Raw genomic sequence first — 12402 nt, 5'->3', positions numbered from 1 at the left:
TCACAGATGCGCCAGCAAGACGTGCACCAACAATTTGTCCTCTATTTACCTCTGGTATGTCACCCATAATGTTGTGTGTATTGCAATATTTTGAGCAAAACTGTGCTCTTACCCTCTGCTAATTGAACCTTCACACTCTGCTCTTACTGGTGCAATGTGCAGTTAATGAAGATTGGCCACCAGGCTGGTCCAATTTAGCCATGAAACCTCCCATACTAAAATGACAGGTGTTAGTTTCAGTTTCATTGTCCAACCCCTGTATATATGTGACTGCGCATGCATGGGTGTTGCTCAATCTAACATAATGCCCTGATCAAATTAATCATTTCAATTTGATGTCCAGCTGATATTTCATACTGTATCAATATAAAAAATAGGATAAATCTACAAGTATGAATTAAGAAATTACATTCAAACAAACTAATATTATTTTAACTATTAGAATGAGAAAAAAACACATTAAATGAACAACAGCAATGTTTTACTTTTTGAGCACATATTTTTCTCATGTGGCCCTACTTATTTAAAGAAAATTGTAGTGCCTTCCCCACCCACTTAAGGGCTGCAAGGTGTTTCTTGGGCAGTGAATTACATTAAGCACACTTATCAACAGGAACAAATACATTTTATTTATCCATCTTCACATAAGCACTAGAAAACTCATAATCCACCCCCCCCCCCAAAAAAAATAAAATAAAAACACATTTGTTTACTCAGAAGGGCACAAGCACAGAGGAGTTGTATGGAATGGTACAACTGGGCTTTAAAACTGGGGAACCACAAACAGATCCTGCTAGAACTACATAAAAATAATGGTAGTGTCAAAGCACCTTGACTTAATTTGTTTATTTTGGCAAAGCGCACAGGCAGACTGCCAGTCCCAGCCATAAAATGTAGGTACCTGTGGGTTAGACACATTGAGATATAGGCATGAATGTGTTTTTTTATAAGATCTGTCATTTATTAGGTCTTCTCCTACTCAAGCCACGGCCTCTAGATAGATTGTAAAATAACCAATATAAGTAATAAATGGCACCACGCAAAAAACACCTCAAATTTCAGCAACATATTCATATACTATAAACCTTCAATTGATTAGACTCAACCACACTTAAGGTACATTCCGAGAATAAAGTACCCTAAAAGTATTTTAAAATATCTTATACCTGGTTTCCCAATTATAAAACTGTCTAAGTAACTAGATGGCAAACATTCATTCATTGTCTGTAACTGCTTATCCAGTTCAGGGTCACGGTGTGACCCTGAATTTTTAAATGAAAGATATATTACTGAATAGAAAAATGTTTTGTTGTGTAATGTTGTGAGTCTTTGTCTGTCTTGGTCTATAAATATGTTCTGTGCTTCCAAGAATTTATGCCAATACATTATGGAAAGTTGTAGACGGATAGATTTTAGTTTGTATGTAAACTTGTTACTCTCTTGTAAATTTGTGTAAAAACCTTTGCGAGTGTCACACTCCCGCACACATTATGTCTATTCTCACTGACAGCAACTGAACTTGAACCTTTGTCTAAAAGTGAAAGTAAAAAGCATTATAATGCCTAGTACATGCTTTGTATTCTAAGCTTCTACGTTGACATATTTATGTAGAGCTGGGTGTCTGACTCCACTTAAAACTGTGTGAGCATTTGGAGATTACGTTACTGAAAGGTAGGTGAAAATGGTTTTGTAGCACTACTATATGCCTAAATTGTACCATTTTAAAAATATTGACTAATGAAGGTTTATAAATGGTTTAAAATCAATTTATTAATAGTTAGTATATAGGTTGTTAATACATTAAAATTAATGATTTTTTGTCCTTTTGGACCTTTAAGAACATAGATGCAGTTGTATGGCCTTTATGTTAATGGCACTCTAATAAATGATTTACCACTTTGCTTGTAGAAGGAGGATAACATATCAAGCATGAATATGTTTCGTAATATTTTTAAAGCCAATTCCCAACCCAGTCCAAGCCCAGGTAAGATCATTCAATTATTATTATTAAACTGATGTTCTGAAATAGTCCTTGGATTTTTCATTTATACCCATTTGTAACACTCATGTTAAACTGAACACCGCCCACATAATCTCTGTATAAAAGAACTGACATATTGATTGCAGCACAAGGAGTGACCTAAGCTGACAGGTCACAATGACAAATGTCAGATAATGTGCTATGTGTCTCAGCAATGGGCTGTGGAGCAATTCTCTGGAATGATGGAGCACCGTTCAATACCAATACTTCTGGGATTTATATATTTATAAATAAGAACAGCTAAAAAACTTTGGCTCGCCTGTGGCTCACGCCCTATTTCCTCATGTCTCTGCAGTGGTACTATACTGACTTGGATTGCACCCTTGCTGTTAGCCATATAATAATTATTGTTTGTTATCCTTCTGGCTCACTTCACTAGTAGAAAATAATTATGTTTATATTTTTGATGACTAAAACTATTTTTTGGTATGTATAACATGCAGAAAAAAAATTAAATGTAGAACTTAGTCTCAGGAACATACTTTTTTCCATCATTCCCTTCAGGACTTCTGTACTAATATCAAACAAATCACACATTTGGGGGAAAAACATTATTAACTATTTATTTATTTACAGAATTTGCCAAACCATGGAGGCCAGTGACATGGAGGTATGATCAATATTTTAATATGTCATTACTAGTCCTCAGCATCACATAGATAAACTAAATCTTGCTTTATCTGTTTAAAATACATGCCTAGTTCATTTTCTTAAACAGTGATCAATACAAAAAAGACATGCTGAAGAAACTGAAGGAAACCAAGCTTAGTTTGTCAGGCTCCAAAAAGCTCAGGGTTCTGCTTCATGGCCCAGTTGGAGCAGGAAAGTCCAGCTTTATCAACTCAGTCAACTCTGCCCTTCAAGGCCGCATCTCAACTATCGCACTGGCTGATGCAGCTACTGGTGATAGTTTCACTACCAAGGTAGTTAAATGCTAAACGTAGGAGTGAATTTGTGAGTTACTGTGTGAGTGTATAACTGAAGCCTAAAACTAATTACTTACAACTAAGCTTGGCAACTTTTCAATTCACTCATCAACTTTGTACCTGCAATTAGACCACATCCTTTAGTTAACTCATACATACACTGTGCTCTTAGCGGCATAGTGTTAGCAAGTGAGACAACTGTGCAGATTTTAGGATTAAGATTGGGATTTTATAGTGTTATAGTGTATACTGATGCGGATTTTCAGAACAACACCAAAAGCCAGTGTTAACCCATATCATTTCAATCTCTTAGACCTATTAATGGCTCAGAAATCCTTAGATAATTATACAGCATTGGGAATATGTTCCATAAAACATGTTACTGTTTTTATACTGTTCTGTTGTGCCTAGTTCAATGAATACAGGATGAAGGAGGCTCCAGGATCCTTTTATCCATTTGTATTTGCAGACGTCATGGGTTTGGAGCAAGAGAGGGGGGTTCGCACAGAGGATATTATCAGCATCTTGCGAGGCCATGTAAAAAATGACTACACAGTAAGTTGTTAAAAATTTAGAGTGTTTATGATTTTCACAATGTTTCAAAGTGTGTGCAAACTCTCTTACGGTGCATGGTATCTACTCGATTTGGGTCAGCACGCAACACTGATGAGCAAACATGAGCTCTATTACTGCGCATGACTTGCTGACACATGTCTTAAAGTATACACTGCTAGTATTAAATAAGCATTGCTATCTTTTCATTGCTATTGTTTGATTGAATCTGGCACTCACCAAATAGTTGTTCACTAGTGTGTACTGTCATTCTAAACTACAACATGTCCTAACAAGTGGTTTACATATTTCTGGTTTCAATAGCATGAAGAGGACTGGCAAATTCAAATAAAAATATTTGAAAAAAAAAAAATAAAAATGATCACAACATAGAAAGCATGCAATAATCCAGTAGATACTCCAGTACTCTGATCACTTTTTAATAAGGACATTTTGAGTTCTGTCTTTGTAGTTACATTTAAATTTGCACTAACCTTAACCTAAAATGTGCTTTTAAATTTCAGTTCAATCCTGTTAGCCCAATTGATACAAAAAACGAATACTACAACAGCGAGCCCACATTGGAAGACAAGGTTCATTGTCTGGTGAGTGTTTTGCCAGCAGACAAAGTCAGCCTTATCTCTGATGAAGTTATCCAGAAGATGAAGCAGGTTCGAGAAAAAGCACGAGACTTAGGTATGTGTATAATGAATGTTTACACCTCATAAAACTTTATTGGGACAGTAGAAAACAGAGCAAAATACAAACACAAATGTATTTAATATTTCAAATAACTAACTTTATTGTATTTGCACATATCCACTTATTGCAACATATTATTTTTCATAGTATCCCTAAGCCCATAAGATTTTATAAATATAAAAAAAAATCAGAAATGATATAAAATAGTGTTAGACGTTCACAGAATTTTGACAATACGTCATTTGGAAACATTCCAATATAAGAGATTATGATAATTATAAATTGACCTTCCACCAAAATCTGAGGCCGAATAACACTTTTGAATGTTATCTTGTGACATTTGAGCCCTCAGACATTGCATGAGAGACTGTCAGGCTTCTGTGAAAAATATAGTCATGTGCTCGGGAGTATATTGGTAACCCATTCTCACTTAAAAAAATCTGCCACTGCATCAAGAAATGCAACCTGAAACTCTTACTCAAGGTGCAAACCATATTTCACCTCTATGAAGATTTGCTAAGTCTTCTGGGCCTAAAGGTAACATTATTCTGGAAAAATGGGCATCAATTTATCTGTGCCAAAAACCAAAGGGTCTGTAATCAGTAATGGGTACAAATTCCAACATCTGTAATGGTACAAGGACGCATTGGTTCCCACAGCATGGGTGACAAACATTTGTGAAGGTATCATTGATGTGTTGATTTAAATTGGTATTTTTGAAAACTATTTGGAAAGTCTATGACAATTTCAGCAAGATAATGCAAGGCCTCATTCTGCATGTGCTACAACAGCATGGCTACATAGACATAGTGTGTGTGTTTGCCTGGGCTTCATAAGGTCCAGATCTGTCACCAATGCCACATCCTGGAGAAAACTATCAGACAAATGTGACCAGTGACTGGTTAGAATTCATCAAATTGCACAGTGCCAACAATTTTTATCCTCTCTTCCCAAATTTCTGACTATTAGAAATACATAAAGTTATTATATATCCCTGGGTTCTTTTCCTATATATCTTTCAGTTTCTTTCCCAACTTTAGAATCTGTTTCATGTGTGATGAGCAGCTTCACATCTTGCCATGTTAAAAGTGAGGACTGAACAGTATTTATGATATAATAATGGTTTTATTGACATTTAACAGGAATTCCTCAAGTGGTCATCATGTCCATGGTGGACAAAGTATGTCCATTAGTTCAGGAGAACCTGAAAAATATTTACACCAGCAGGAAAATCAAAGAAAAGGTAAGTACGATAAAATATAAACAATAATGACCTAAAAAGCACATAGCATGTGAGATGATCACTGCTTCTTCATGACATACATGTTTATTTGTGCATTTAATATTTCAGCATTACCTTACACTCTTAAAAATGAAATAAAATGCAGAGTGACTTATGATGATGAAGATGATTATTTTCTTCACAAAACTGCAGATACAACAGCCAGGTATTAAAAATGTCCTTATTTATAATCAACTACATGAATCTCTGTTATTTTGTCCTACAGATTGAGGAGTGCAGTAACAGACTGGGTGTTCCAATGAACTGTATCTTCCCTTTGAAGAACTACAGTGAGGAAGTCACCAATGACCTGGAAGTAGACATTTTGATTCTGATGGCAACTACAAGTATCATTCAGTTTGCTAATGACTATGTGGAGAACCAGACTTACACAGAATAGTTATTACTTACTTTGAATTCGGTCAATGAGGGAGTGTAGACCATCCTTATTAACTGTGGCTCAGTGCTGCTCACTGGCCTCTATATACCCTTGTCTTACTTTTATGGGTGTGAGCTGTTTTGTACCTTTCATACTACTGTGTCTGTCCTTTGATGTTTTGATTGTCTTAATAATGTCAGCATTTTGGGTTCTTGAAAATCACTGGGCGCAAGGCGCAATCACACTCTGGAGGGGGTGCCAGTCCTTCACAGGATGACACACACCAAACTCCTCACAGATAGTCACCTGAAGCGGGACTCGAACCCACAACCTACCTACTACATGCCGCCCAATAATAATATTGCATATTTCATTTATTTTATTCATTCATGTTGTTGTGATTATTAAAGTACATTTTAAGAGTAAAAGAAAAACATGAAAAGGAATCATACTTAATGTTTTGTGTTCTATTACAATGGCTTTATAACAGAATGGTATGAAACACTTTTTTTTGGTGATGGCATGGTGTTTTTTTTTTTGCCAAATGCATAAATGTTTTTTTAGGTGTTGGTTCATGTATGATTAATTTTTATGTATAATTCACAATTAAATCAGACATTTTTAAAAAGCATTCACATCAAAAAAATGCTGTGCACTTTGCTGCTTTTCTCATCTCTGGACTTTAAATATCAACCATACACCCTCACTGATCACCCTCAGATTAGTGGAGAATGAAAATACAAACCACTTAACCTGTCCACCAACAATGCTGTGTTTGATGGACTTCCACAATTTTGGTAGAAAGCAATTCTACTTTTATTAAAATACAAATGTTATCACTTATTAACCTAAACCATGTTGTGCTAAACAGGTATTTTCCGAATTGCATAGCCAACTCATTAATGCTATCATTTTACAACCAGTGTTTGAAGTTCACTCCCCTTCTCAGAAATGTATCACTAATGTTGCATTGCTCTCTATAGTTCCCTTCAATTCTTTCATTCCTTCTCCATATGTAACTTCCTCAGTGCCACTTTAAGTGCCATTCTTTCCTCCTCAAAGTGCTGAATTGTCCTCTAAAGTGGTCAGGTTTTTGGTTTACTTCTTTGTGATCTTATAACACAGGTGTTCAAAATCACGTAGGTGTAACTTCCATGACGTGAATGTAAACTTGATTCACAAGTCTTGTTTATCAGTGTGTATGTCGTGCTGAAAAGAATGGGTGGGCATTTTTGAGTTTATGATCTTTTCATGCATATGCTTTTTAGAGATTTCTTTCTGTCTGCCTTTATATGAACATTACCAGACAGGCAGGTATGATAAAGGACAGGCAGATAAAGGACAGGCAGATAAAGGACAATGGAATGCATTTTAGCAGCCTCACATGGCGAATGCTAAGAGCATCTAAGTTACCCTAATGTAGCCCAAACTAGCTTGATCGCTTGTAAAAATGGAAGAGAGAGACTACAGAGTCATTTGTCAGCATTCACTCAATTTCAAATATGTTTTAAAAACACTAATTTTCATTGTGTTCCCAAGCACAGTGGGCTTTTAACATCAATATTACCACAAGCTACTTGGATACATCACCATTTTACTTACAAGAAATACATTCATTCATTCATTATCTGTAACCCTTATCCAGTTCAGGGTTGTGGTGGGTCCAGAGCCTACCTGGACTCATTGGGTGCAAGGCAGGAATACACCCTGGAGGGGGCGCCAATCCTTAACAGGGCAACACACACTCACACCTATGGACACTTTTGAGTCACCAATCCACCTACCAACATGTGTTTTTGGACTGTGGGAGGAAACCCACGCGGGCACAGGGAGAACACACCACACTCCTCACAGATAGTCACCTGGAGCGGGACTCAAACCCGCAACCTCCAGGTCCCTGGAGCTATGTGACTGCGACGCTACCTGCTGCGCCACCGTATATATGTGCCATATATATTAGCCTGAAATACAGGGTAATATATATTTGAATGAGGAGAGTGTAAACTGATATTGTAATAGAGGTTTGTTTGATTTTATTAGTGATTTCAAAAATGTTTTGTTCTGTTTTTATAGGTTTATAGATGCCTGGTCTTTTATGTGTGGAAATACATATGACACTGAAAAGTGTGCATGGGAAGTGGGTTTAAATGTTTCAGTGCATTAAGTTATTTAATGTTAGTCTAACTGGAAAATGTCAAACAATGACTATTGATGGCAGAAAAGGGTTATTGGTTAAATTTTTTTTGACAAAAGTTAATCGGAATCTGACCGAAAAAAAAAAACTGCTTAAACCCAAGATGTTGAAAAGGCAGTAAGCTTAACCAAAGAGGATAGAGGGGGTGCCACCATACGGCAACAAAGTATGACAGTGCAGTTCACTGTATCATGGGTGAGGATTCTTGTATGATGGGTGTACAGCAACTCTGGGTACAAGAATTTTTGAGATAAGTCTAAGAACCTGCTCAACATGGGGGAAGTGTTCAGCCATGGAAACAAAAGGCATGAGGGCATCTCTTGTTAAGAATATATGAAAGAAAAAGGGGGTATTTACCAACTTGTATGGCAACCTGTATCGGAAAAAAAATGTGTGATAATCAGAATGATCTTAGATAGTAAATAGATTACAAATTGAAAGTAAAAAATATATTTACCATTAGCTGTCACTACTAGGAGAAAAGTAATATACATATTTTTATGGGGAGATTAACAGTTTAATTATCTGTTAATTCCTTCATGTGTGATTGGCATATTGTAATATATAATTGCATGATCATAATTTTATCTATTGAATGTAACTACACTGGCTGAACACAATTTATTTTCACAGTCGTATGAATTAAAATCTTACAAACTGAATGGGAATTAAATGCATATCCATTACAACAACTAAGGAGAGATCTGAAAGCAGACTGAGCACAAACTAAGTACAGCCTGTGTGTGGTCCCTTGTTACTTCGAAAGGAAAGTTGTTGAGCAGTGTTCTACATAGCATAGCAAGCAAAAGACAGTTTCTTTCTACAGCTTAACAGTGCATAGTATAACCAAAAGAGAGCATTTTGGGTTTAGCCACGCAGTTTGATTTTAACCTTAATTGTGAGAACTCTTGTGATCTACTTATTTGTATTTGCATGAAAAAATGAAATAAACATTATTTTTTACCTTCAACCCTGATACAGATAACCAATTAGCTTTTGGTACATAAAGTTTGCTTCTGTTTAATCTTACCCCAAGCTTTTGGAAAATTAGTTTGATTATTGGTAACTTTAAGTTTGAAACTTAAAGCCCATACATATTGCATCAATTAATGATGTCCTGTTTGTTGAATAAACGTGTGTTCAGTGCCGCACTGCTGCACTAATACTTAGATTACAGACCTACTAAGCATAAATAAAACTGTATGGAAAAAAAAATCCAATCACTAATTGTTCTAGCTGTGCTGCTAATAGGATCTTAGTGGACACTTCAGTCACATGATTATTTTACAACAACATTGTGTTTTTGTCAAAGTATTGTTACAATGTGGGCTAAGAGTATTTTGCAATAAGCAAAACACAGTCCAAACATCTGAAGTCAGTTTATCAAGCAAACACTTCTTCAGACTTCTTCGATTTGATAGATCAGATTTGGAGCAGCTCTGTATAGCTTTCACCTTGGTCTTATTAATTTAAGCCTGTATAAAGCAAGTAAGAGAGACACAATTGGCAATACTTCACAAACTTGAGTAATTAGATGGAGAAACCTTATATCGCATTAAGAACCCTATCGAAACCTGATTTTTGGATTTTTGGAAGTTTTCAACTATTGGAAGGGGATTCATAATGTGAACACAGAAAGTGTTCAGCTTGGATCTTAAACTATCACCCAGTATATATTTGTTGAACTTATACTCCAATACCTTGAGCACTGACATTGTTTACGCATTGAATATGCTCTTATACTTTGCCAAAAAAATGTATACTACATCTATGGTCTAAATCTGAGGTGCCCTAAGCAGGATGTGGCTTTTGCAAGTAACAAAGTTCCTACCACTAGAGAAACTGACATGTGATTTACTTCAAGGCTCTGGAAATTTCTGGAAGATATGGTTTTGACTTACTCTTGTATACCCTTATGCCCTACTTCTGTAGTTTCCTTTTTTTTGTACTTTGTGAACTCTGATGAGTTTGGCCTGATATGTATTGACTTGGATTCCTTTATTTACTTATCTGTTTTTCCCTTTTTTCCCCCTTATATTTACGATGTACCAATATAAAAAAAATAAAAATACAGACATGACTTTGCACTTTCCTCCCTCAGAATGCTGCCTACTGAGGTCATTTCAGACACAGCCCAGATGTAAAAAAAAACAAAACACATGGCAGTGAAATAACCCATCTCAGCTTTCATTGGCAAGATGATAATGTGACGTTTCACACAGGAAAGTCAGCATCCATACAACACTACATAAATATCTCATTTCATAATTTCATTTTCACGATTCACAATTGGGGCAGCCCCCTCCAGGGTGCATTCCCACCTTGCGCCCAATGATTCCAGGTAGGCTCTGGACCCATCGTGACCCTGAACTGGATAAGCGGTTACAGATAATGAATGAATGAATGAATGAATGAATGAATGAATGAATTGGGGCAGCACTGACTGCACTGGGAGAAGATCAGAACAGTATAGATTAGATTATAAACTCCCCACACTACAGGATCTGGGAAGATAATCGTTTATGATCTCCCTCAAATCGTGAGGCCTTATGAGATGGTCGAAATTAGAAAATTGGCCTCAATTATCCTGTGTCAAATTATCCTGTAGTGTGGGCCAGGCTTTAGTCAAATATTATAATTATATTTATCATTAATTTTAAGGTAATTACAAGAACTTATTTGGTAATAGCCTTGCTATTTTCAGGAAAAATCACATTGTTTTAAAGTCTTTCTCAGAGCTATGTTATCTGCAACACTAATTCTTCAACATAGTGAAAATGAAAGCAAAACAAAGAAGTGTTTCATCAATGCCATGAGTATTTCTAACTCAGCTGAAGCAGCCACATACATAACATCTTTCTCCAGACTGAGCCCTTTGATCTCTCACAACTCTAAAAGGTAAATAAAAGCAATATTTTTTATTTTCATTTTTAGGACTAATTATAAAAATTAAGTTCATTGTCAATTTGTGAATGTTAAAATAATTTAGCGAGTCAAAATCACTGCTATTCAAGATACTTTATTTACTCAGTGTAGTATTGTACATTGTTTAAATATTTTTACATTTTATTCAGTAATTCAAGATTTTTATTGCACAATATATGTTTAACTTATACTGGAATTGTAAATAGGTTTGAACGAGAGCACATTTCAAATGTGATATGTATAAAATAATATATAACAATATGTTAAGATTTTTGACCATAAGGTCCATACAATTTTTTGGGATTCACCACATGACTTATTCCAGTGCTCCACATTCTTTATGCTTTCTAGTAAACTGGGTCCTGATTTGCTAATTATCCATAATTACAATTAGTTTACTTATGGTCAAGTTTAGTCCCAAGCATATCAATTTACATTGCATTGAGTCATTTATAAACATGGATATATATAAGGTTTAACAAAATGTTTAAATATCTCCCATCTTTATCATTTGGGATTTTCTTCTGACCACATCTTCTGTGATTATGATCGTTCACTGCTGTTCTCCCAGTGTTTTGCACAATTTTGAACCCAATTCTAATCATATCAGCAATCTTTCAACAATCACAAGCATGCGTGAGAAGAGCAGCCAAACGCTAACGGTTATTAAGACAAAATATGCACATAGCAACAATATTTAGACAAATATCATCCACAAATTTGATGCGTAAATATACGATTAGTCTAACACACCAAACAATGTCAGTTAGTGGTGAAATAAGGATAACTGATGGTTATTGGCTATGATGAACACAATTATTCAGGGCACAGCATTCCTGCTGCATCTGAATTCACTAAGACGTGTTCTCAAAAATAAATTTGAGGTGGGAAATTTTGTGGAGAAACTACAGATCAAAGAGCTCTGTCCTGATACACACACACACACACACACACACTAATAAGTAGAAGTTAGTAATCTCCCTAACAAAAGCATGCACTAGTTTGTTGTAATTACATTTTTAATCAATAGAAACTAAAAATAAAAATAATATAAATAGAAGTCCATTGTGTTGATCTTAAACTGATTCAATTATTTTACATGTAACATGCATTTTAGCTTTAGTCTTAAGAAAGGACAATGAAAATAATTGTGATTAATTTCAGCAAAATGTGCACTTGATTACATTTTTTAATCTATCAAAATCATTACAAATAAAACAATACTAGGAATTTCTAGGGCCCTGAATATATAGAATAGTTGCCAGATGAAACATGTTAATCACTTCAGTAATAATCTAACCACAGGCTGTTAAATGAAACATCTACTCTCTACACTATTTCATTTCTCATGTTTAGAAGCTCCATGTCTTTTAAGGTGGAATGGTATACTGGAGGGGGAAA

General features: G+C 35.4%; 1 protein-coding gene across 1 annotated transcript; it reads left to right on the top strand.

Annotated features, from left to right (window-relative positions):
• Positions 1 to 1598: 1598 nt before the first annotated feature.
• Positions 1599 to 6440, top strand: LOC136687301 (interferon-induced protein 44-like). Its single transcript, XM_066661670.1, has 8 exons — positions 1599 to 1671; positions 1909 to 1984; positions 2618 to 2651; positions 2760 to 2964; positions 3379 to 3522; positions 4044 to 4215; positions 5364 to 5464; positions 5730 to 6440. Exons 2-8 carry the CDS (start codon positions 1930 to 1932, stop codon positions 5901 to 5903), a joined length of 885 nt encoding a protein of 294 aa, XP_066517767.1. The 5' UTR covers positions 1599 to 1671; positions 1909 to 1929; the 3' UTR covers positions 5904 to 6440.
• Positions 6441 to 12402: the final 5962 nt, after the last annotated feature.

The sequence above is a fragment of the Hoplias malabaricus genome, chromosome 2, assembly GCF_029633855.1.
Source record: "Hoplias malabaricus isolate fHopMal1 chromosome 2, fHopMal1.hap1, whole genome shotgun sequence".
Lineage (NCBI taxonomy): Eukaryota > Metazoa > Chordata > Actinopteri > Characiformes > Erythrinidae > Hoplias > Hoplias malabaricus.
The sequence above is the reverse complement of the archived record's forward strand: the minus strand, read 5'-3'. Positions and strand labels throughout refer to the sequence as shown.

Bases quoted from the DNA above. Each gene is read 5' to 3' on its own strand.
- LOC136687301 (XM_066661670.1), top strand. From the start codon at position 1,930: ATGAATATGTTTCGTAATATTTTTAAAGCCAATTCCCAACCCAGTCCA. The intron at 2,652-2,759 runs GTATGATCAATA...TTTCTTAAACAG, and splicing joins TGGAGGCCAGTGACATGGAG to TGATCAATACAAAAAAGACA. The intron at 4,216-5,363 runs GTATGTGTATAA...GACATTTAACAG, and splicing joins AGAAAAAGCACGAGACTTAG to GAATTCCTCAAGTGGTCATC.